The sequence below is a fragment of the Petromyzon marinus genome, chromosome 26 (assembly GCF_048934315.1).
Source record: "Petromyzon marinus isolate PM22_M1 ecotype Great Lakes invasive population chromosome 26, UKy_Petmar_22M1.pri1.0, whole genome shotgun sequence".
NCBI classification, from domain to species: Eukaryota; Metazoa; Chordata; class Hyperoartia; order Petromyzontiformes; family Petromyzontidae; genus Petromyzon; species Petromyzon marinus.
In genome coordinates this window covers 864,045-888,217 of record NC_133692.1, presented here as the reverse complement: position 1 = coordinate 888,217, position 24,173 = coordinate 864,045, and the positions used below count along the sequence as shown (strand labels likewise).

At 52.1% G+C, this 24,173-nt stretch overlaps 2 protein-coding genes across 3 annotated transcripts in view; one reads left to right on the top strand and one right to left on the bottom strand.

Annotated features, from left to right (window-relative positions):
* Positions 1–340: 340 nt before the first annotated feature.
* LOC142929173 (uncharacterized) lies at positions 341–11,752 on the bottom strand. The gene is made up of 2 exons (XM_076069834.1): positions 5,594–11,752; positions 341–1,780 (listed from the first exon to the last, which is right to left on the bottom strand). The coding sequence occupies exons 1-2, from the start codon at positions 6,287–6,289 to the stop codon at positions 1,766–1,768; spliced, it is 711 nt and encodes a 236-aa protein (XP_075925949.1). The 5' UTR covers positions 6,290–11,752; the 3' UTR covers positions 341–1,765.
* Positions 11,753–11,907: 155 nt separating this feature from the next.
* PEMT (phosphatidylethanolamine N-methyltransferase) overlaps positions 11,908–24,173 on the top strand; it is a 100,942-nt gene continuing 88,676 nt past the window's right edge. For both annotated transcript variants that reach the window (XM_076069835.1, XM_032960966.2), the window contains exon 1: positions 11,908–12,049. In XM_076069835.1, coding sequence (XP_075925950.1) covers positions 12,005–12,049 — 45 coding nt within the window. In that variant the 5' untranslated portion in view covers positions 11,908–12,004. The remainder of the gene's footprint in view (positions 12,050–24,173) is intronic.

The window sequence follows — 24,173 nt, the reverse complement described above, 5'->3', positions numbered from 1 at the left end:
AATCATTCGTCCGGTGTCTTTCTTTTATCAATGGCCAAGAGTGAGACGGCACAGCGCACTTAACCCACTTCCACACATCGCCCCAGATTCTCGCTGTCCGATGCGGCGACGCAGGGGGTGACCCCCCCCCCCACCCACTGCTCTACAAGTAGCAGGCAACCTTGGGGTTTGTCCGCGCTTCGTGAATCAGTCGTATTAACGGCTTGAATGCGACTGAAACTCATTTCGCTGACAATGGGGTGGAGCAATTGTGGCCGCGTTGATGAAGAGGGCTGATGTTGCAATCGTCACGTGACCACCCATACCAAAGAGCTGTTTTAACTATGCCGCTGCACACCAGTTAGAGAAAAATCAGTTTTATTGTGATTACAATTCAATATATACATGAAACAAAAGCAATTTAAATGCATAAAATATCAAGTGCATCTTGACGTTATTGCATTAGACATTCTATAAAACATAAGTTCTTAAAGACAAAAAAAATCTTATATAGGTCAAGGCAATTTAAATGAATTCGTAAAAATACAACTTAACGATTAGCGGGATTATTTATTAAAATATACATTGTGCGAAAGTAATTTCAAGGCAGAATCCATGCGAGCGGCTGCGTGTCTTAAAGATGCTGCTGTGCATGGTGGCGAGCTCGTCACACTCGTGCCCCACAGCAAGCAGCACCTGGGTTCAATTCCCGACTCAGGTGTCTTTCTGTGTGAAATATGTATGTTTGTATGCATGTTCTCCCCCTGTTCTGTATGTATGTATGTTCTCCACCTGTTCTGTATGTATGTATGCATGTTCTCCCTCTGTTTTGTATGTTTGTATGTATGTATGTGTAGTGTTGTAAGGACGAGCAGACTTCTTTAGGAGGCACACTCTGTTTATTGTATTATTTCCTTATACAATGCTTAACACACACAGAGGGATATTCGGTCCCCTCACCCGATACCCTAGGGAGGTACAGCCTCCGGACCTGGCGGGACTCACACGTCTACCGCTAACCTCCTTGATACCTAAGGAGGTACAGCCTCCGGCTAGGACCTAGGGGGGGCTATCTGACCCACCGCTGGCCCGGTGGGTCCTGACCACTGGGTATGCTGAGCCTTAGCCCTTAGAAGGGCTGGGAGGCTGGTCCAGGGTACTAGCTAGGCTTCAGCCAGTCTTCTGTCTTCGTGTAGGGAGAGAACTCCCCGAGGTCGGTTGGGTCACCCGTCTTATACTCCTTCGTGGCCAGGTAGAACCAATCATACATTCCCACGTGGAACCGTCTGATTGGTTCGTACCAAACCCTGGCTACGATCCATTTCACCTCGACTGACCCCAACCGTTGTACCCAGGGGTAATGCTGCACTGCCCTGGTGGCAATGCAGGTTACGCAACAGCGCGTAGTTAACACCTCTACATCACCCCCTCCTTTGGAAGCTCCAGCCGTCCCGGCTGCAACAATGGGAAACTCCGAAATTACCAACGGTAGAAGAATTGTGAGTGTGCCTCACGAACAACAAGAACAATAAAACCCCTATAAATACCCCCCTTAACAACATAACGTATGTACAAGGCACTAGACATGCCAAAGAACATCATAACAACCGGCGAGATTTTGCGCGCGTGTGTTTCGCGGGACCATCGTAGGGGATGGCAGGCTTTGTCGGCGGCACAAGGGAAGGAGGAGGATGAGCAAGAGCATCCGGTGGGCCTTTAGGCATCTCCACGGGGACACCTGCTGCTCCACGGTCCATTGAGGCTGAACGTGGCCTGCATGGAGCCGTCACTCCCGCGTTATCTGCAGGGGGAATGACAAGCCTGCGCTGTGGATTAGGCACCAACGGGGCAACATCTGGCTCATCGTACGCATCGCACACTCGGCCCCCGTGTCGTGTGTGTTGTGGAGGGACGCGTGGCGTGACGAAGGGTTTCAACCGAGAGGGGTGAACGCACCAGCGACGCCGTCCCCAGCGAATTTTAACACATTGGGGACGCAGGACTTCCACTACCTCAACCGGGCCTCACCATGGTCTGAGGAGTTTGGCCGACGTGGACACCGGCACCTGGGGGCAGTGGAGCCATGCCCTGTCTCCCGGTGCCCACCGATGCGTGTACGTCCGAGGGTCACGCAGTCGCAAATTCGCCCGTTGGCGGGAAGCCGAATTTTCAATGGCGGCCTCCCGTGCCTCGGCCAACTTACGGAGGTTGAATCGCAAGTGGTCAACGAGCTTTGACTTTTGCGGTGGCTGTTCGATTTCCAGCCGAACGTCGGCGGGAGGAAAGGCATCCCTGCCGTACATTAGAAAGAACGGGGAAAATCCTGTCGCCGCGTGAGGTGCCATATGGTATGCGGCGAGGACCCCCGGAACCTGCAAGTCCCAATCGAAGTGGGATTCATCGACCTGATGGCATAACATAGCGGTGAGAGTTCTATGAAGGCGCTCCACCATGCCGTCGGTCTGGGGATGGTAGGGCGAAGTGCGCACTTTCTTAGTGCCCAACAGGCGGCACACATCATTCAGCAAGGCTCCCGAAAAATTTCTTCCCTGATCGGTCAGCAACCGTTCTGGTGCACCCTTATCCAGGACGTAGCCCTGAACAAAGGCGTCCACAACGGCCGTCGCCGACTGGTTGAGGAGGGCCCAGGCCATAGGCCACCGTGTAAAATACTCTACCCCAACCAGAAGGTACTTATTACCCCGTGGCATAGTAGGAAAAGGGCCCAATATATCGAGAGCCACCAACTCATTTATACGAGAGACCGAAATGGGTTTCAGGGGTGGACATGCCGGTTTAGCCGGCGGTTTACGTTGCGCACAATGGGTGCATCCCAGCAAAATGTCAGTGACGTCGCGCAGCATGCCCCGCCAGAAAAATTGCAACCGCAACAACCCAATGGTCTTATGAACACCCAGGTGCAATAAATGCTCATGCGCCGCCCATACGGCTTTGCATCGCAAGGCGGACGGCATGACGATTTTATGTTGACACGAGTCAGCATCCCAATGCATCAACAAGCCGTGCTTCATGACGAATGAATTAAATTTGCCCTGTCTTGGAGCCGCATTATTCGCGTGGCGACACAACCTCAGTAACGACATGTCATCGCTCTGGTGCCGACCCCATTCGGCCAAAGTTAGCCCCAGCAAATCGTCACTGGCCATTGGATCTACATGATCCAACATCAGCGCTGAGGCGGCGGGAAGTGCGGCTGACACCGTTGTGAGAGGCGCGACCTGCGCAGGCAGTGGCGGCTTACAACGGCTCGAGCCCAAAAAACACGCACATTTTTGAGCCAGCGGGAGGCGAGACAACGCATCGGCATTCGTGTGTTGTGCACCCCTACGGTAAGTGACATTGAAATCGTAGTCCTGAAGGACTTCGAGCCACCGAGAAAGCTGCCCGGATGGTTGGTCAACCCGCAGAGCGTACTGTAAAGCCGAATGATCAGATCGCACGGTAAAATACAGGTACGGCCTGTATTGCTGAATAAAAAAAACAATGGCCAGCAGCTCACGTCTGGTCACACAGTATCTTTGTTCAGCAAGAGACAAGACTCTGCTACCATAAGCAACAACCCTTTCAATGCCATCAACTTTTTGGGACAGAACACCCCCAATCCCCGTATTGCTAGCGTTGGTGTCCAACACGAATGGCACGGAAAAATCGGGGTACGCAAGGGACGGTGCCGTCACGAGCGTGTTCCGCAAGGAGTCGAACGCGGCCTGTTCTGTGTCCCCCCAATGAAGCGCCACCCCTTTTGACGTAAGGGCGTGGAGCGGCTTGGCAATCGTCGCGAAGCCAGCAACAAACAAGCGGTAGTACGACGCAAAACCAATAAAACTACGAACATCGCCCGCAGATGTAGGGGTCGGCCAATGTTGAACACATTTGTTTTTTTCAGGGTCGGTAGAGATGCCCGAGCGGCTATGTGGCCCAGATAGCGCACAGACTCACGCAGAAGATGACACTTCTGCGGCTTGAATTTCAAGTTAGCGGCCCGCATTTTCAAGAAGACAGCACACAACCGTTCGATGTGTTCGCCGAACGTGCGGCTAAAGACGATGACGTCGTCAAGATAAATGAGACATGAGTCCCACTGGAGCCCAGCAAGGACCAGCTCCATGAGCCTCTGGAACGTCGCCGGGGCCGAGTGGAGACCCATGGGCAATCTATTAAACTCGAAAAGGCCCTGTGGTGTCCGAAAAGCAGTCTTAGGTTTTGACGCTTCGTCGAGGGGGAGTTGCCAAAACCCCGACAGAAGGTCCAAGGTGGAGAAATAGTGCGCCCCTGCCAGGGCATCCAATGACTCGTCCATACGAGGGAGAGGGTAGGCGTCCGCTACCGAGATTTTATTTAGGCGCCGAAAATCAACGCAAAAACAGAGACTGCCATCGTGCTTTTTGACCAGCACTATTGGAGCACCCCAGGGACTAGTGGAGGGAGAAATAATATCAGCCTCCAGCATGTCATCCACAGCCGATTTAACATGCTGTTTCTCCGCCGGGCTAAGCCGAAACGGGTTTTGTCGAATCGGGGCAGTGTCACCAGTATCAATGTGGTGACGCAGCAGCTTGGTGCAGCCAATATCAAATTTAGATTTACTGAAGACATTGGAAAATTCTCGCAGAAGAGCGCGCAATTTAATTCGCTGCGAATGAGACAGATCACCCGTGTCTGTGCATAGCACGTCCAACCATCTCTCATCCGATTCGGAAGGAGGTGGGACCTGCGGCGTGTCATGCACGTGTCCCGCGACTCCGGTCCCCAACGGCACCGGGGTCGCGTGAGCGAGCACAGTTCCTTGCGGAATGATGGTTGTGGACAATCCGACATTCAAAACCTGCAAGAACGGCTCCCTGTCGGCTGCTACGAGGGTCTGTGCAGCCACCAAATCTAACCCCTTAGCAGCTGCGTTTGAAGGCCCCAGAAAAATGCCATGTGCCGAGGCCTCCGGGGCTAGCGGTTTTTTAAGTTGCAAGGGCACGAGCATTTGTGTCCCAGGCGGAATGCGGACTGTGCTCGCGACAAATGCCTGCACCGAGGCACTAGCCATGCGCGGATGTGAGGGTGTGGGCAAGAACGCCATCCATCGACCCGACGGGAGTTCGATGCAGCCTTGATCTACAAGGATCTTAATAGGCATTTTCGCGAGAAAATCAGTGCCTAACAAACACGGCACGGCGAGGGAAGAAGACACCAAAATAGCCCCTGCCAATTTAATGTCTCCAATCGAAATTTGCGCCCGAATTTGCCTGATAATGCCCAGCGAACTGCCATTAGCGGCGAAACACGGGATAGAAACCCGTTCCAAGGGGTGGCATCGTACGGGCAGTATATTGTAAATAAAATCCGAAATGATCGTAGCCGACGCACCAGTATCGACCAACACGTGAAATTCCACACCCTCGATTGATCCGACAACCACGGACGAACCTGCCGTCGCCGCGACTACCCTATGGGCCAACTCAGACCACTGCCCAGGTCCGAGTGGCCGGGAACAAACGCCAGAATACCCCCCATCGCACGCCGAATCGCGAGCCCTTCTTATGGTGCGTTGCGGTGTGTATGGTGTGAGTGAGGGCCGAGCGTGAGAGGCGTTGCGACTTGCCTGGTTTTGCCGCGATGCCGTGGACGTCCTGTAGTCCTGGCCCCGGGATGCGGAGGGGCGTCGTCGAGGCGCACGGCAGTCAGAGGAGATGTGGCCTCGTCGGCCACAGTTGAAGCATGTCAAGTCGCCGCATGGAGAAGGCCGTCCCCGCTGCTGGTCGTTGCGGTGACCAGCGTGGTCGGACGATCGCCGGCCCGTTGACCTGGTCGCCATGAAGGCCCGGTCGGGGGAGAACTCGGCGACCCTGCTGGCAGGCTCCGACGTCGAAGCCGAGGCGGCGATGGTCGATTCCGTGTGGAGCAGCAGATGTGCGTGGATGCACCGAGCGGCTCGTAGCGAGCACATACTGTCGTCATCCACCACTTGAATGACGATGCGCAGCTCGCGCGCCAGCTCCAGCATCTTCTGAAGAACGATGGCGTCGATGGCCTCGTCATCCATGCGAGGGTAACCCGCTCTTGCCATCGCCAGTAGAGCGGTCCGGAATGCCAACGGAGACTCTTTAGGGCGGCGTCGCCTGTCGTAAAATCGGCTGTGGACGTCGGATGGAGGCCCGTAGACATCGGACATCCGTCGGAGGGCCAATTGAAGAGTCACCCTTTTGTGCCTGGGGATGGTGAGGAGCGAGGCGAGAGCGTCGTCATCCAGAGTGACCGGTAGCGCTCGGAGCGCCTGTGCGTCCGACCAGCCCACCATCTCTTGGTGGCTCAGGAAGTGACGCTGGAACGCCGCCCAGTCGCCCCCTTCAGATGCGAATTCCCGGAAGATGGGCAGGCGTTGTTGGAGGGCGGACGTCGTCTCCCCCTCAGCTTGCACCGTCTCGAGCCGGAGATCAGCGATTTCCCGGCCGATAAGAGTCTACTGTACCGTGTCGGTACAGTGATGACGCGGCGTCCGCTGAGGAACTTGAATTTGCAGCGTCGCGTGCTGATGGCGTTGCGGGTTTTGATTGGCCCCCCGCGTTCCCAGGATGCTGCTGGCTTCTGCTTCCGGCGGGATCACGTGGTTCTCCGGTGGGAAAATCAAAATGTCCGCCCCGGCCGATGGCGGGAACGTCTGCCGGCGGTTGACTCGGCCTGCCCGCGACCTCCAAGTTGATGTAGGAGTTGAGCGAGACGGCCGTGTGCTGCCCTGAGTCTGTCCCCCATGGCAGGGGGAGCGACCGGCTGCTCAACCGGTGGCTGGGCGGCCGTCAACTCGGCAGCATTTTCAGCGGAGCTGGCGGTGCTTGCAGGTGAGACAGCGTTATCTTCGTTCTGGCTCCGCGCGTGGGCTGAACTTCTGGTTTCCATTTCCAACCACTTCTGACAGCAGTTGTAGTGTTGTAAGGACGAGCAGACTTCTTTAGGAGGCACACTCTGGTTATTGTATTATTTCCTTATACAATGCTTAACACAAACAGAGGGATATTCGGTCCCCTCACCCGATACCCTAGGGAGGTACAGCCTCCGGACCTGGCGGGACTCACACGTCTACCGCTAACCTCCTTGATACCTAAGGAGGTACAACCTCCGGACGTGGCGGGACTTACACGTCTACCGCTATCCTAGTCCTCCGGCTAGGACCTAGGGGAGGCTATCTGACCCACTGCTGGCCCGGTGGGTCCTGACCACTGGGTATGCCGAGCCTTAGCCCTTAGAAGGGCTGGGAGGCTGGTCCAGGGTCCTAGCTAGGCTTCAGCCCAGTCTTCTGTCTTCGTGCAGGGAGAGAACTCCCCGAGGTCGGTTGGGTCACCCGTCTTATACTCCTTCGTGGCCAGGTAGAACCAATCATACATTCCCACGTGGAACCGTCTGATTGGTTCGTACCAAACCCTGGCTACGATCCGTTTCACCTCGACTGACCCCAACCGTTGTACTCAGGGGTAATGCTGCACTGCCCTGGTGGCAATGCAGGTTACACAACAGCGCGTAGTTAACACCTCTACATATGTATGTTTTCCCCCTGTTCTGTATGTATGCATGTTCTCCCCCTGTTCTGTATGTATGTATGTTCTCCCCCTGTTCTGTATGTTTGTATGGATGTTCTCCCCCTGTTCTGGGGAGCGGTAGTGTAGCGGTTAGCACGCTGCGTTATGAACCTGGCGACCCGGGTTCGATTCCCGCTCACGGCCAACACCAGTGACGATTATCTGAACCGGTCCTAGGCCTCCCCTAGGTCGACTCAGCCTCAAATGAGTACTTGGTGCGGTGGATAAAAACATTGCCACTGGGGAGACAAAGGCGGTCGGGCGTGGTGCTGGCCACCCACCCCCTCGTGTACCGTTCTGGCCTTCATAGGTGCTCGCTAACAGCACTTGCCCCTACAGTCTGTTAAGGCTATACGGGGGATCTTTGTCTTTGTCTCCCCCTGTTCTGTATGTTTGTATGTATGTTCTCCCCCTGTTCTGTATGTTTGTATGTATGTATGTTCTCCCCCTGTTCTGTATGTTTGTATGGATGTTCTCCCCCTGTTCTGGGGAGCGGTAGTGTAGCGGTTAGCACGCTGCGTTATGAACCTGGCGACCCGGGTTCGATTCCCGCTCACGGCCAACACCAGTGACGATTATCTGAACCGGTCCTAGGCCTCCCCTAGGTCGACTCAGCCTCAAATGAGTACTTGGTGCGGTGGATAAAAACATTGCCACTGGGGAGACAAAGGCGGTCGGGCGTGGTGCTGGCCACCCACCCCCTCGTGTACCGTTCTGGCCTTCATAGGTGCTCGCTAACAGCACTTGCCCCTACAGTCTGTTAAGGCTATACGGGGGATCTTTGTCTTTGTCTCCCCCTGTTCTGTATGTTTGTATGTATGTATGTTCTCCCCCTGTTCTGTATGTTTGTATGTATGTTCTCCCCCTGTTCTGTATGTTTGTATGTATGTATGTTCTCCCCCTGTTCTGTATGTTTGTATGTATGTTCTCCCCCTGTTCTAACGTATGTATGTTATCCCCCTATTCTGCAATGGGTTTTCTTCACGTTTCCCGGTTTCCTACCAAAGCTAAAACCACTCACAACGTAACTGGCAATGGTTAAACATCTCACTGTTGAAAACGTACCTGAAATTACTCAATTGAGATTACACGTCGCATCATCGCGCCCCCTACTGCTATAACTTGGCAGGACCCTCTTGAAAAGAGTCTCGTTGAGACTTCCCTGGGTAAACAAACGTGATCACAACAACATTTGAGTTCGACTGAACCAAGCGTCCCACTTTGTCAATGCCCCCTGTGCATTACAAGGCAAGCATACGTCCCAATATAAACGGGGTAATAAAGTCTGCTTTCACTTCACGACCTGATCACGAATGATAGGTCAATCAAGTGGCGGCTTATCATCATCATCATCATGTGGAAATGTATAGCAGACAAATACTCTAAACGAGTGACGTTGATTCTAAATTTAGAGGGGAAAACCCGAGAAACGCCAAATATACAACAGCAGCAGCAGGCATCGTCAGGGTCGGTATCGAACACACGACCTCCTGTGTACCGGGCGAGGTAGTCAACATCGTACCACAGTCACACTTCTAAGATCGGACTCAATAAAATAATTCCCTTCTGTTTGGTGTACTGTGGGGGTGAATGTTTATCTGTGACGCTGGCAATGCCGTCTCAGCGTTTGGCTGAATGTTTGCGCAGTGAACAATGTTGGGTTGATTCTAGATTTGTAATGTTGGGTTAGTTCTAGATTTGTAATGTTGGGTTAGTTCTAGATTTGTGATGTTGGGTTAGTTCTAGATTTGTAATGTTGGGTTAGTTTTAGATTTGTAATGTTGGGTTAGTTCTAGATTTGTAATGTTGGGTTTGTTCTAGATTTGTGATGTTGGGTTCGTTCTAGATTTGTGATGTTGGTTTAGTTCTAGATTTGTGATGTTGGGTTAGTTCTAGATTTGTGATGTTGGGTTAGTTCTAGATTTGTGATGTTGGGTTAGTTCTAGATTTGCGATGTTGGATTAGTTCTAGATTTGTGATGTTGGGTTGATTCTAGATTTGTGATGTTGGGTTAGTTTAGAGATTTGTGATGTTGGGTTACTTCTAGATTTGTGATGATGGGTTAGTTCTAGATTTGTAATGCTGGGTTAGTTCTAGATTTGTGATGTTGGGTTAGTTCTAGATTTGTGATGTTGGGTTAGTTTTAGATTTGTGATGTTGGGTTAGTTCTAGATTTGTGATGTTGGGTTAGTTCTAGATTTGTGATGCTGGGTTAGTTCTATATTTGTAATGTTGGGTTAGTTCTAGATTTGTAATGTTGGGTTGATTCTAGATTTGTGATGTTGGTTTGATTCTAGATTTGTGATGTTGGGTTAGTTCTAGATTTGTAATGTTGGGTTGATTCTAGATTTGTGATGTTGGGTTAGTTCTAGATTTGTGATGTTGGATTAGTTCTAGATTTGCGATGTTGGGTTAGTTCTAGATTTGTGATGTTGGGTTAGTTCTAGATTTGTGATGTTGGGTTAGTTCTAGATTTGTGATGTTGGGTTGATTCTAGATTTGTGATGTTGGGTTAGTTCTAGATTTGTAATGTTGGGTTGATTCTAGATTTGTGATGTTGGGTTAGTTCTAGATTTGTAATGTTGCGTTGATTCTAGATTTGTGATGTTGGGTTAGTTCTAGATGTGTGATGTTGGGTTATTTCTAGATTTGTGATGTTGGGTTATTTCTAGATTTGTGATGTTGGGTTATTTCTAGATTTGTGATGTCGGGTTGATTCTAGATTCGTGATGTTGGGTTAGTTCTAGATTTGTGATGTTGGGTTAGTTCTAGATTTGTGATGTTGGGTTAGTTCTAGATTTGTGATGTTGGGTTATTTCTAGATTTGTGATGTTGGGTTGATTCTAGATTTGTGATGTTGGGTTAGTTCTAGATTTGTAATGTTGCATTGATTCTAGATTTGTGATGTTGGGTTAGCTCTAGATTTGTGATGTTGTGTTGGTTCTAGATTTGTGATGTTGGGTTGGCCGATACGCGCGATGCTTCGAGTGCGGTGGGTCCGCACATCGCACTTTGCTGCTCCGCTACAACTCGGACGCACGCCTTCTGCCGAGTTACTTGTTTCAAGGAAGCTGTTACGCGTGAAGGCTGCCAGGTTGTTGATGACCGATCCGAGAAATGTGTGAACAAACCACCGTGGATAAATGCGTTCTGCTCCCTAACTCGGACTGCGTTGTGATAGCCCAGAGAGACGACAGAGATATATATGTGTAGGTTTACACACTGAAGAAATGAGGTCATTGACACAAATGGAGAAAGTATGATCCAACTCAGCTTTGCTGAGGACAGTAATGGTGATGTTAGATGGACGCAATTCTATGTTTAAAGCAATAATCGAAGGCAAATTAGCATCATCAACGTGACGAAAGATGAATGTTGTAATGAAAGGCAATGTCCCTTGTGAGGCTAAAAACATTGACAATGCGTGAAATATTACCTGCCATTAAATGGATCTGAAGCATGGAATCTGTCAGAAAGCGAGGATGAAGCAACGGAGATTAAAACTTGCAAGATGACTCGAGCGCGTTTTGCGTTACACCGGAATAGAGAAACACGTGGATCAAGAAACACACAGAGGCATTATATTGACCTCTTAAGGGAATTGAAGCTTTGGCAGGACGCGTGTTGGGACCGGTCAGCCCCAATGGGTTGGTGCTGATGATGTTGAAGAGTAAGTCGAGCGTTTATTGTTCCATTTAAACTATGAATAGAAAATAAGCTGAATGAACGCGCGACCGAAAAGTATGAATGAGTCACCGTCCCTGCGAAAAGATAATGAGTGGCACAGACAGGATACGGGAATGAGCAGTGAATGAGACGCCGACACGCAATGAACAAGTGAATGAAATAGGCAGGATTTGAACGAATGAGTGATACATGGTGCACACATTAGTCAATGAGAACAGACGCGGAATGAATGCATTAATTCATTCGAGGCGTGCACGGAATGCATTCGTGAGCGAATGAATGAGACCGAGGGATGGGAGAATGAGACTTGGCGATGAATGAGTGCATGAGAAGGCAAAGAATGAATTATTAAATGAGCAGCGATTAAGACAGGCGATGAGTGAATGAGACAGTGAATGAGATCGGCGAAGAGTGAATGATACGGTGATATTAATGGATCAATGGATTATAGTGGGAGAGAACGAGCGGGCCACATGCAATGAATGAATGCGACACGGGCATGAATAATTGCGCGAGTGAATGAGACAGGCAATGAAAGAGACAGGCAATGAATGAGGCAGGCAATGAATGAGGCAGGCAATTAATGAGGCAGGCAAGGAGCGAGACGGCGAACGAGACGCGCTGGAGCGTGGGGACGAGCGGTCACGTGCCTCCCGTTTCTTGGGTTTCCGCGCTCTTGGCGGCTTCACGTGGCGGCCCGTCACGTGGCCATCGCCGAGACCCGGGCAGGCCCGGGCCGAGAGGTCCCGCGTCCCATGCACGAGTGCTGCGGAGGCTTCGGCCACATCGACATGAGCAAGGTGAGAGCCACGGGCCCGGCGTGAGAGCCACGGGCGTGAGACACAGACGGAGCGAAGTTCACGGCGTTTGCGTTCACCAAGGTTGTACTGTATAGCAGTACTGTACAGCGCACTGTACGGGTGAGTACAGTGCGCGGTGATGCAGAGCCTGAACTGTCACGTGATCCGCGCCAGTCGTTTGAATTCCACATTCCTATGGCGTGACGCGATCCGGTTGCGAGGCACTCCCCTCCACGTGTTTGCTGCGGGAGTGCAGCGTTTGCGCGCTTTGCAGGGTGGGCGGGAAGTCGCTATACCCCTCAACCAGGCGAGTCCCATGGGTGGATATGACGCGGGGGTTCATGGACTTTCCGCCCACCCCGTACCACAAAACGGCGTGTCCCAGCGTGTGTATACACACAGTATATATACAGTGTGTGTATATACACAGTGTGTATACACACTGTGTATATACACACACTGTGTATATATACAGTGTGTGTATATACACTATATATACAGTGTGTATATACACTCTGTATATACACTCTGTATATACACACACATGTATATACACGCTAGAGTACATGCACACCTACCTGGCAACCCAGACGGTTTAACCCCGTATTATTTTACAGGGGAGTTTTCAGGTCCATACGGCTTGCAGCCGTTTCAACACGGCCAAGCAAATCATAATTTTAGTAACATTGTTGTCTATCTGTTTGTGTTTCTCCATTGTAGCATGAACGTTGAGATGATAAGGGCATTGGGTGACCAAGCAGGTGTGACTTGGTCTGTAACAAGCATCGAGACAGCTGCTGATGACCCCCGCAGCCTTGTGCGTGACCTCGAGGCCTCTTGCGTGACCTCGTGCGTGACCTCGAGGCCTCGTGCGTGACCTCGAGGCCTCTTGCGTGACCTCGAGGCCTCGTGCGTGACCTCGAGGCCTCTTGCGTGACCTCGTGCGTGACCTCGAGGCCTCGTGCGTGACCTCGAGGCCTCAAGACGACGAAGTGCCTTCGCACAGTCGTACTTGCCTCAGGACGACGGCGGTCGCCCTGTGGCGACTTCTTAGCAAAACGGAACCGAATGTTTGACCTAAGCCTCGACATTGTGACCTGATTCATGGTTACGTTGCAGCGTGCGTTGGACAGTTATATATATAAAAGGGAAATTTGTGAATGTGTGTCTTTTCGAAATGTTTAGCATACTTCCCGACATGCAACAAACTTGAAATTTGGCATGTGGGTAGTTTCCAGAATGTACACAATGTATATTGTGCACGGCAAGCGTGCGGTGACGTCACATCTGTGATGTCACCCGCATGCGGCTGCGTCACGCAGTGTGCCTGCTGACGTCACGCACCCCCCCCTCACCCTCCGCGTCGGCCGTGTATTAAACCAAGACAAGAATCCAAATCTCGGGCAAAGCCGGGCAGTAAAGCTAGTTTATGTCTATAGTATGTTGAACTTATTTCGCACCTTACACAGCCAACCGTCCAATTAGGTCCCATATCTAAAACAGAGAGAAGGGGGCTTCTTTGCCCACAGCGTTTGGCAGCTGAACGGTAACATTGTTTGAGGTGCGTTTTGTTAACACGGAATGTTGTTGCTGTGCTGGTAGAGAATTGCCTTGTTCGTGTGCTTGGGGTTGCCGACGAGCTGGTAATGGGTGGGTGTGTGTTGTGTATCAGTGTGTTCATGTGGTGTTTGTTAACAGAGTTGTGTATTGCTAGCATGTTGCCTGTTCACGTGTTTGTTAGCGTGTCTGCTACCCACAAAACAGAGACAATGGCGGTCAGGCATGGTGTTGGCCACCCACCCACTCCCTCGTGTGTGCCACAGTGCCGGCCTTCGGAGATGCTACTACTCATTACTCGCAGCACTTGCCCCAGCAGTCTGTGAGAGGCTACACACGGGGGAGTGGATCTTTGTCTGTGTACCCACAACAGGGTAGTGGCACCCTGGGTCCCTCTGAGTGTAACTCGAGGCGAGGTGAGGCCCGAGCCGGCTCGTGGGGCTCGTGGCACCCGCGGGCAACGGGCCCATGATGGTCGCTGCACCTGCCTGCTGACTTGCTCTGGCCACGTACCAGAACCTCCCGTGCCGGTTCAAACGTCGAGCTGGATTGACGAGGTTTGTGAAGGTCCACTGAGGTTGACGAGGTTTGTGAAGGTCCACTGAGGTTGACGAGGTTTGTGAAGGTCCACTGAGGTTGACGAGGTTTGTGAAGGTCCACTGAGGTTGACGAGGTTTGTGAAGGTCCACTGAGGTTGACGAGGTTCGTGAAGGTCCACTGAGGTTGAAGAGGTTTGTGAAGGTCCACTGAGGTTGACGAGGTTTGTGAAGGTCCACTGAGGTTGAAGAGGTTTGTGAAGGTCCACTGAGGTTGACGAGGTTTGTGAAGGTCCACTGAGGTTGACGAGGTTTGTGAAGGTCCACTGAGGTTGACGAGGTTTGTGAAGCTCCACTGAGGTTGAAGAGGTTTGTGAAGGTCCACTGAGGTTGACGAGGTTGTTGAAGGTCCACTGAGGAAGACGAGGTTTGTGAAGGTCCACTGAGGTTGACGAGGTTTGTGAAGGTCCACTGAGGTTGACGAGGTTTGTGAAGGTCCACTGAGGTTGACGAGGTTTGTGAAGGTCCACTGAGGTTGACGAGGTTTGTGAAGGTCCACTGAGGTTGACGAGGTTTGTGAAGGTCCACTGAGGTTGACGAGGTTTGTGAAGGTCCACTGAGGTTGACGAGGTTTGTGAAGGTCCACTGAGGTTGAAGAGGTTTGTGAAGGTCCACTGAGGTTGACGAGGTTTGTGAAGGTCCACTGAGGTTGAAGAGGTTTGTTAAGGTCCACTGAGGTTGACGAGGTTTGTGAAGGTCCACTGAGGTTGACGAGGTTTGTGAAGGTCCACTGAGGTTGACGAGGTTTGTGAAGGTCCACTGAGGTCCCTGCCTGCCCAGCGGTGCAATAATCGGGGGTTGGGCGGCAGCTGCGGATTGTGAGAGGAAGAAAGATGACGGAAGGAGCAGAGTGGCACCGAGACGTTGCCTCGAGATCAACGGCAAGACAGAGAGAGAGCAGGGGTGGTGCACGACACCACGAAGGGAATCCAGAGATGCTGGTTGCTGAGCGGAAACCATGCAACGTCTAAATCTGTGGGATAAGTGAAACGAGGTGGATGGCCTCAGGTCTGGCCCGGATTGAGGAATACGAAAACTAAACTCTTATTTACCAGGTAAAGCCCACTGAGATATATAGATTTTTTTCAGAAGCAACCTAGCCACAAATGAACGCAACAAAGTGGCTTATCATCACGTGGAAATTTATAGCAGCCAAATACTCTAAACGTGTGGTGTTGTTGATTCTCAATGTGGAGGGAAAAACCGGAGGACCCGGAGAAAAATGCACGCCACTGCGGGGAGACACGCAAGCTTCAAATATACAGCAGGCATCGTCAGATTCGGGATCGAACCCACGACCTCTTGTGTACCAGGCGAGGCGGTTAACGTCTCGCCTTCGCGGCGCCCCAAAATCCAAAAGTCACAATTTTGGAGTGCCTCAAAGTCTGGAAATACCGCAGTGGAATCTGTCGTTGGGCGCGTGCACGCACGCGCGGGCGGTGCGTCAAACGCGCATCTCTCTATCTGTCTCCCAGGTACAGATAGAGACACGAGGAGATAGACACACGGGGAGGTACAGAGAAACAATGATGTAAAGCGAGACAATGAAATGCAGAGACACAGGAAGTGAGATGCAAGGAGATAAGAGATGCAAGAAGATACACAGAGATCAGGAGATGGGTGACCTGAAGGGAGTTGGTTGGCTGGGTTGTGTGAAGTTTGTTGTTAGATTCCACATCTGCCACGGTGTGCATGTTTAAACAATCTGTGCTGTCATTTAAAGAGTTTGATTGGAAAATTTGGACAACTAAATTGTACAATTTAACCGTGAGTAGTTTGCTAAACATATCGTTGGAGCTGATCCTCTATAAGAGTGCATCCAGGTCTCACTTGAATATCCCATTAAAGTTTTAACCTGATTGAATTAAAAAAAGAGAATTAATTTATCATAAATTGTAAATAATTGAATGGTCGCAAACAATGGTTGGAGCCAGCATTGTGGAGTAAAAACTAAATATTACACGTGAATTAACAAATTAATATTATTTTGAGACATGCTTCATCGTAAAAATACAGGAACACGTTCATCTCAGTCTGCTTCCCGTGGCATGTCAGCCTAACCCACGTCGCCTGAAGTGACATGTCAGCCTAACCCACGTCGCCTGAAGTGACATGTCAGCCTAACCCACGTCGCCTGAAGTGACATGTCAGCCTAACCCACGTCGCCTGAAGTGACATGTCAGTCTAACCCACGTCGCCTGAAGTGACATGTCAGCCTAACCCACGTCACCTAAAGTGACATGTCAGCCTAACCCACGTCGCCTGAAGTGACATGTCAGCCTAACCCACGTCACCTAAAGTGACATGTCAGCCTAACGCACGTCGCCTGAAGTGACATGTCAGCCTAACCCACGTCGCCTGAAGTGACATGTCAGCCTAACTCACGTCGCCTGAAGTGACATGTCAGCCTAACGCACGTCGCCTGAAGTGACATGTCAGCCTAACCCACGTCGCCTGAAGTGACATGTCAGCCTAACCCACGTCGCCTGAAGTGACATGTCAGCCTAACCCACGGCGCCTGAAGTGACATGTCAGCCTAACCCACGTCGCCTGAAGTGACATGTCAGTCTAACCCACGTCGCCTGAAGTGACATGTCAGCCTAACCCACGTCGCCTAAAGTGACATGTCAGCCTAACCCACGTCGCCTGAAGTGACATGTCAGCCTAACGCACGTCGCCTGAAGTGACATGTCAGCCTAACCCACGTCGCCTGAAGTGACATGTCAGCCTAACCCACGTCGCCTGAAGTGACATGTCAGCCTAACGCACGTCGCCTGAAGTGACATGTCAGCCTAACCCACGTCGCCTGAAGTGACATGGCAGCCTAACGCACGTCGCCTGAAGTGACATGTCAGCCTAACCCACGTCACCTAAAGTGACATGTCAGCCTAACCCACGTCGCCTAAAGTGACATGTCAGTCTAACCCACGTCGCCTGAAGTGACATGTCAGCCTAACCCACGTCGCCTGAAGTGACATGTCAGCCTAACCCACGTCGCCTGAAGTGACATGTCAGCCTTACCCACGTCGCCTGAAGTGACATGTCAGTCTAACCCACGTCGCCTGAAGTGACATGTCAGCCTAACCCACGTCACCTAAAGTGACATGTCAGCCTAACCCACGTCGCCTGAAGTGACATGTCAGCCTAACGCACGTCGCCTAAAGTGACATGTCAGCCTAAACCACGTCGCCTGAAGTGACATGTCAGCCTAACCCACGTCGCCTGAAGTGACATGTCAGCCTAACCCACGTCGCCTGAAGTGACATGTCAGCCTAACGCACGTTGCCTGAAGTGACATGTCAGCCTAACGCACGTCGCCTGAAGTGACATGTCAGCCTTACCCACGTCGCCTGAAGTGACATGTCAGCCTAACCCACATCGCCTGAAGTGACATGTCAGCCTTACCCACGTCGCCTGAAGTGACATGTCAGCCTAACACACGTCGCCTAAAGTGACATGTCAGTCTAACCCACGTCGCCTGAAGTGACATGTCAGCCTAACCCACGTCGCCTAAAGTGACATGTCAGCCTAACCCACGTCGCCTGAAGTGACATGTCAGCCTTACCCACGTCGCCTGAAGTGACATGTCAGCCTTACCCACGTCGCCTGAAGTGACATGTCAGCCTAACTCACGTCGCCTGAAGTGACATGTCAGCCTAACCCACGTCGCCTGAAGTGACATGTCAGCCTAACGCACGTCGCCTGAAGTGACATGTCAGCCTTACCCACGTCGCCTGAAGTTACATGTCAGCCTAATCCACGTCGCCTGAAGTGACATGTCAGCCTAACGCACGTCGCCTGAAGTGACATGTCAGCCTAACCCACGTCGCCTGAAGTGACATGTCAGCCTAACCCACGTCGCCTGAAGTGACATGTCCGCCTAACCCACGTCGCCTGAAGTGTCATGTCAGCCTAACGCACGTCACCTGAAGTGACATGTCAGCCTTACCCACGTCGCCTGAAGTGACATGTCAGCCTAACCCACGTCGCCTGAAGTGACATGTCAGCCTTACCCACGTCGCCTGAAGTGACATGTCAGCCTAACCCACTTCGCCTGAAGTGACATGTCAGCCTAACGCACGTCGCCTGAAGTGACATGTCAGCCTAACCCACGTCGCCTGAAGTGACATGTCAGCCTAACCCACGTCGCCTGAAGTGACATGTCAGCCTAACGCACGTCGCCTGAAGTGACATGTCAGCCTTACCCACGTCGCCTGAAGTGACATGTCAGCCTAACCCACATCGCCTGAAGTGACATGTCAGCCTTACCCACGTCGCCTGAAGTGACATGTCAGCCTTACCCACTTCGCCTGAAGTGACATGTCAGCCTAACCCACGTCGCCTGAAGTGACATGTCAGCCTTACCCACGTCGCCTGAAGTGACATGTCAGCCTTACCCACGTCGCCTGAAGTGACATGTCAGCCTTACCCACGTCGCCTGAAGTGACATGTCAGCCTAACCCACGTCGCCTAAAGTGACATGTCAGCCTAACCCACGTCGCCTAAAGTGACATGTCAGCCTAACGCACGTCGCCTGAAGTGACATGTCAGCCTAACGCACGTCGCCTGAAGTGACATTCCAGCCTAACGCACGTCGCCTAAAGTGACATTTCAGCCTAACCCACGTCGCCTGAAGTGACATGTCAGCCTAACCCACGTCGCCTGAAGTGACATGTCAGCCTAACCCACGTCGCCTAAAGTGACATGTCAGCCTAACCCACGTCGCCTGAAGTGACATGTCAGCCTAACCCACGTCGCCTGAAGTGACATGTCAGCCTAACCCACGTCGCCTAAAGTGACATGTCAGCCTAACGCACGTCGCCTGAAGTGACATGTCAGCCTAACCCACGTCCCCTAAAGTGACATGTCAGCCTAACGCACGTCGCCTGAAGTGACATGTCAGCCTAACCCACGTCGCCTGAAGTGACATGTCAGCCTAACGCACGTCGCCTGAAGTGACATGTCAGCCTAACCCACGTCGCCTGAAGTGACATGTCAGCCTAACCCACGTCGCCTGAAGTGACATGTCAGCCTAACGCACGTCGCCTGAAGTGACATGTCAGCCTAACCCACGTCGCCTGAAGTGACATGGCAGCCTAACGCACGTCGCCTGAAGTGACATGTCAGCCTAACCCACGTCACCTAAAGTGACATGTCAGCCTAACCCACGTCGCCTAAAGTGACATGTCAGTCTAACCCACGTCGCCTGAAGTGACATGTCAGCCTAACCCACGTCGCCTGAAGTGACATGTCAGCCTAACCCACGTCGCCTGAAGTGACATGTCAGCCTTACCCACGTCGCCTGAAGTGACATGTCAGTCTAACCCACGTCGCCTGAAGTGACATGTCAGCCTAACCCACGTCACCTAAAGTGACATGTCAGCCTAACCCACGTCGCCTGAAGTGACATGTCAGCCTAACGCACGTCGCCTAAAGTGACATGTCAGCCTAAACCACGTCGCCTGAAGTGACATGTCAGCCTAACCCACGTCGCCTGAAGTGACATGTCAGCCTAACCCACGTCGCCTGAAGTGACATGTCAGCCTAACGCACGTTGCCTGAAGTGACATGTCAGCCTAACGCACGTCGCCTGAAGTGACATGTCAGCCTTACCCACGTCGCCTGAAGTGACATGTCAGCCTAACCCACATCGCCTGAAGTGACATGTCAGCCTTACCCACGTCGCCTGAAGTGACATGTCAGCCTAACACACGTCGCCTAAAGTGACATGTCAGTCTAACCCACGTCGCCTGAAGTGACATGTCAGCCTAACCCACGTCGCCTAAAGTGACATGTCAGCCTAACCCACGTCGCCTGAAGTGACATGTCAGCCTTACCCACGTCGCCTGAAGTGACATGTCAGCCTTACCCACGTCGCCTGAAGTGACATGTCAGCCTAACTCACGTCGCCTGAAGTGACATGTCAGCCTAACCCACGTCGCCTGAAGTGACATGTCAGCCTAACGCACGTCGCCTGAAGTGACATGTCAGCCTTACCCACGTCGCCTGAAGTTACATGTCAGCCTAATCCACGTCGCCTGAAGTGACATGTCAGCCTAACGCACGTCGCCTGAAGTGACATGTCAGCCTAACCCACGTCGCCTGAAGTGACATGTCAGCCTAACCCACGTCGCCTGAAGTGACATGTCCGCCTAACCCACGTCGCCTGAAGTGTCATGTCAGCCTAACGCACGTCACCTGAAGTGACATGTCAGCCTTACCCACGTCGCCTGAAGTGACATGTCAGCCTAACCCACGTCGCCTGAAGTGACATGTCAGCCTTACCCACGTCGCCTGAAGTGACATGTCAGCCTAACCCACTTCGCCTGAAGTGACATGTCAGCCTAACGCACGTCGCCTGAAGTGACATGTCAGCCTAACCCACGTCGCCTGAAGTGACATGTCAGCCTAACCCACGTCGCCTGAAGTGACATGTCAGCCTAACGCACGTCGCCTGAAGTGACATGTCAGCCTTACCCACGTCGCCTGAAGTGACATGTCAGCCTAACCCACATCGCCTGAAGTGACATGTCAGCCTTACCCACGTCGCCTGAAGTGACATGTCAGCCTTACCCACTTCGCCTGAAGTGACATGTCAGCCTAACCCACGTCGCCTGAAGTGACATGTCAGCCTTACCCACGTCGCCTGAAGTGACATGTCAGCCTTACCCACGTCGCCTGAAGTGACATGTCAGCCTTACCCACGTCGCCTGAAGTGACATGTCAGCCTAACCCACGTCGCCTAAAGTGACATGTCAGCCTAACCCACGTCGCCTAAAGTGACATGTCAGCCTAACGCACGTCGCCTGAAGTGACATGTCAGCCTAACGCACGTCGCCTGAAGTGACATTCCAGCCTAACGCACGTCGCCTAAAGTGACATTTCAGCCTAACCCACGTCGCCTGAAGTGACATGTCAGCCTAACCCACGTCGCCTGAAGTGACATGTCAGCCTAACCCACGTCGCCTAAAGTGACATGTCAGCCTAACCCACGTCGCCTGAAGTGACATGTCAGCCTAACCCACGTCGCCTGAAGTGACATGTCAGCCTAACCCACGTCGCCTAAAGTGACATGTCAGCCTAACGCACGTCGCCTGAAGTGACATGTCAGCCTAACCCACGTCCCCTAAAGTGACATGTCAGCCTAACGCACGTCGCCTGAAGTGACATGTCAGCCTAACCCACGTCGCCTGAAGTGACATGTCAGCCTAACGCACGTCGCCTGAAGTGGCATGTCAGCCTAACCCACGTCGCCTAAAGTGACATGTCAGCCTAACGCACGTCGCCTGAAGTGACATGTCAGCCTAACGCATGTCACCTGAAGTGACATGTCAGCCTAACCCACGTCGCCTAAATTGACATGTCAGCCTAACGCACGTCGCCTGAAGTGACATGTCAGCCTAACCCACGTCGCCTAAATTGACATGTCAGCCTAACGCACGTCGCCTGAAGTGACATGTCAGCCTAACCCACGTCGCCTAAAGTGACATGTCAGCCTAACCCACGTCCCCTGAAGTGACATGTCAGCCTAACCCATGTCGCCTAAAGTGACATGTCAGCCTAACGCACATCGCCTGAAGTGACATGTCAGCCTAACCCACGTCGCCTGAACTGACATGTCAGCCTAACCCATGTCGCCTGAAGTGACATGTCAGCCTAACCCACGTCGCCTGAAGTGACATGTCAGCCTAACCCACGTCGCCTAAAGTGACATGTCAGCCTAACGCACGTCGCCTGAAGTGACATGTCAGCCTAATGCACGTCACCTGAAGTGACATGTCAGCCTAACCCACGTCGCCTAAAGTGACATGTCAGTCTAACCCACGTCGCCTGAAGTGACATGTCAGCCTAACCCACGTCGCCTGAAGTGACATGTCAGCCTTACCCACATCGCCTGAAGTGACATGTCAGCCTAACGCAGCTATCCAGCGAGATTCAAGCAAAGCCGTCAACGCAGGCAGAGGTAGCAGCGTGAGCTTCCTCGCACTCGTAACGCCGTGGGTCAAAACCGAGACCCCCCCCCCCCGTCTGTGTGCCACGCAGCTTCACGCAGAGAGCCTCTCTCTGTACGTGTCAGGGGATGATTGTCGAGCCCAGCCAGTCCATCAAATGCCGATTGCAGCAACATTTATGCAGTTAAATTGACGGCAACTTGACTTCAGCGTGAGTGGCCTTAGCAGCAGCAGCAGCAGCGTTTCCAAGCCGTCTTATTCCCACGTCGCCTAAAGTGGATGCAAAGCCTGATTTGTTACCCCTCCAAACAAAGCTGCCCAGAGTCGGCTGTTCTGTTGTTTTTTTAAGTGTTAGATAGCGTAAATATATGTAAAGGAGTTCCCGATGACTCACTTGGAGGCTAAGGTAATGTAAGGGCTTCCGCCAAGGTTTTATTACAAATCTTTAACAATACACAGGGGTGAACAACTCCCCAGGGGTTAGGGGTCCCGGGCTAGGTCCTGACACAGCCGGCTGCCCTGTGCTGTCTCCTCTGCCCCGGCCGTGGAATCAACCAACACGGCCGACCGAGGAGCACAGCCACGTCTAGCCTGGCACTGTGCTCTCCCCTATCCCAACCCTCTTGCCCCTGGCTCCCCGTTCCACCCTTCTCCGACCATACTCTCCAGCTACGACCCCACTTACGTCACGGGGTCCCCCTTTGATCCTTGAGGAGCCGTGACGTCACTCTGCTGCCCCGAGCGCATGACGTCACGTCTTCGCCCTGGACAGCACAAGTGACGCCACTTCCCCATTCTACTCCTCTACATATAGATGCAATTATGGCTCATCGCCTGATTAGGCTGGTCGTTAATCGCCAGAGAAACGTCACAGTACTCGAATTGTAAATGTTGTGGGTTTACACTCCAACACACCGGTGTGTTGTAGTTACTGTAACTAATTGGCACGTTTTGTTTGTGTGACAAACCTTACTAACTGACTCTGCCAGGTGGTGGCGGCTTTAACAACACATTTGTATTTGCACGATCTATCCCTAAAAAAACAACCTTTATTATGGATCTGGTAATTTTTTTCACTAAAACTGTTAGTCCATCGTTGGCAAGTCGCCTCTTGCCGTTCTTCACAGCCGTCTTTTTAAAAATAATTAATTCGCGGCCAGCAGCAATTCTTGCTTTATCGTTCAATATTTGAGCTCTCACATTTCACCCGCGGTTAAGGAGTACCGGTTTAGGGTTTCCGGTCGCCTCGGTAAACTGGGCCGCTGCTGCGGTGTGATTGGTGCACTGGACTTGTGATCCGAAGGTAGCGGTTTGACTCCGTCTCCCAGCATTGTTAAAGGGTGCAACTAGTTGGTCGATGGGCAGATCTCGCGTGTGTCAGGGGTACAGCGTGGATACTCCCACCTCTTCCAAAATTCCTGGCCAGCGTGGAAGAATAGGCCAAATACCCTCTACATTGTCTCTTCCACGATGTCTTCCAATGTGAAGATGTGGCACACGCGGGTTACTTGGGCCCGACCAAGCACGTGCCACGGTCATAGGAACCGTGTCCAAGGGCAGCCTTAGCGTTTGGCATATACGGGTTTTTTGACGGCTTCTATTTGACGTCTTATGTTCGTCGTACATTGATGTGTGTATGTTGAACTTCTTGCTCACCGTACGTAGCCAACCGTGATTAATCGGAGAAAAACAAAAGTCCCTTTAGGGAGCACGCTGCAGGCAGCAGAGTTATATCCCCGCGTCACGCTGGGAGACCGGTCCGGAAGGAACGTAACCAAGGGACCACCTTGGTGACTAGTCACCAGATGAGGCTGCGGTCCTGCGTGTTGTGCAGATGAATTGTGGACCACCTTGGCGACTAGTCACCAGATGAGGCTGCGTTCCTGCGTGTTGTCCAGATGAATTGTGGACCACCTTGGCGACTAGTCACCAGATGAGGCTGCGTTCCTGCGTGTTGTGCAGATGAATTGTGCAACGTGTGATTAAAGTGTCACGTGTAATTTTTTTTTCCATTAAAAA

Bases quoted from the DNA above. Each gene is read 5' to 3' on its own strand.
- LOC142929173 (XM_076069834.1), bottom strand. From the start codon at position 6,289: ATGGTGGGCTGGTCGGACGCACAGGCGCTCCGAGCGCTACCGGTCACT.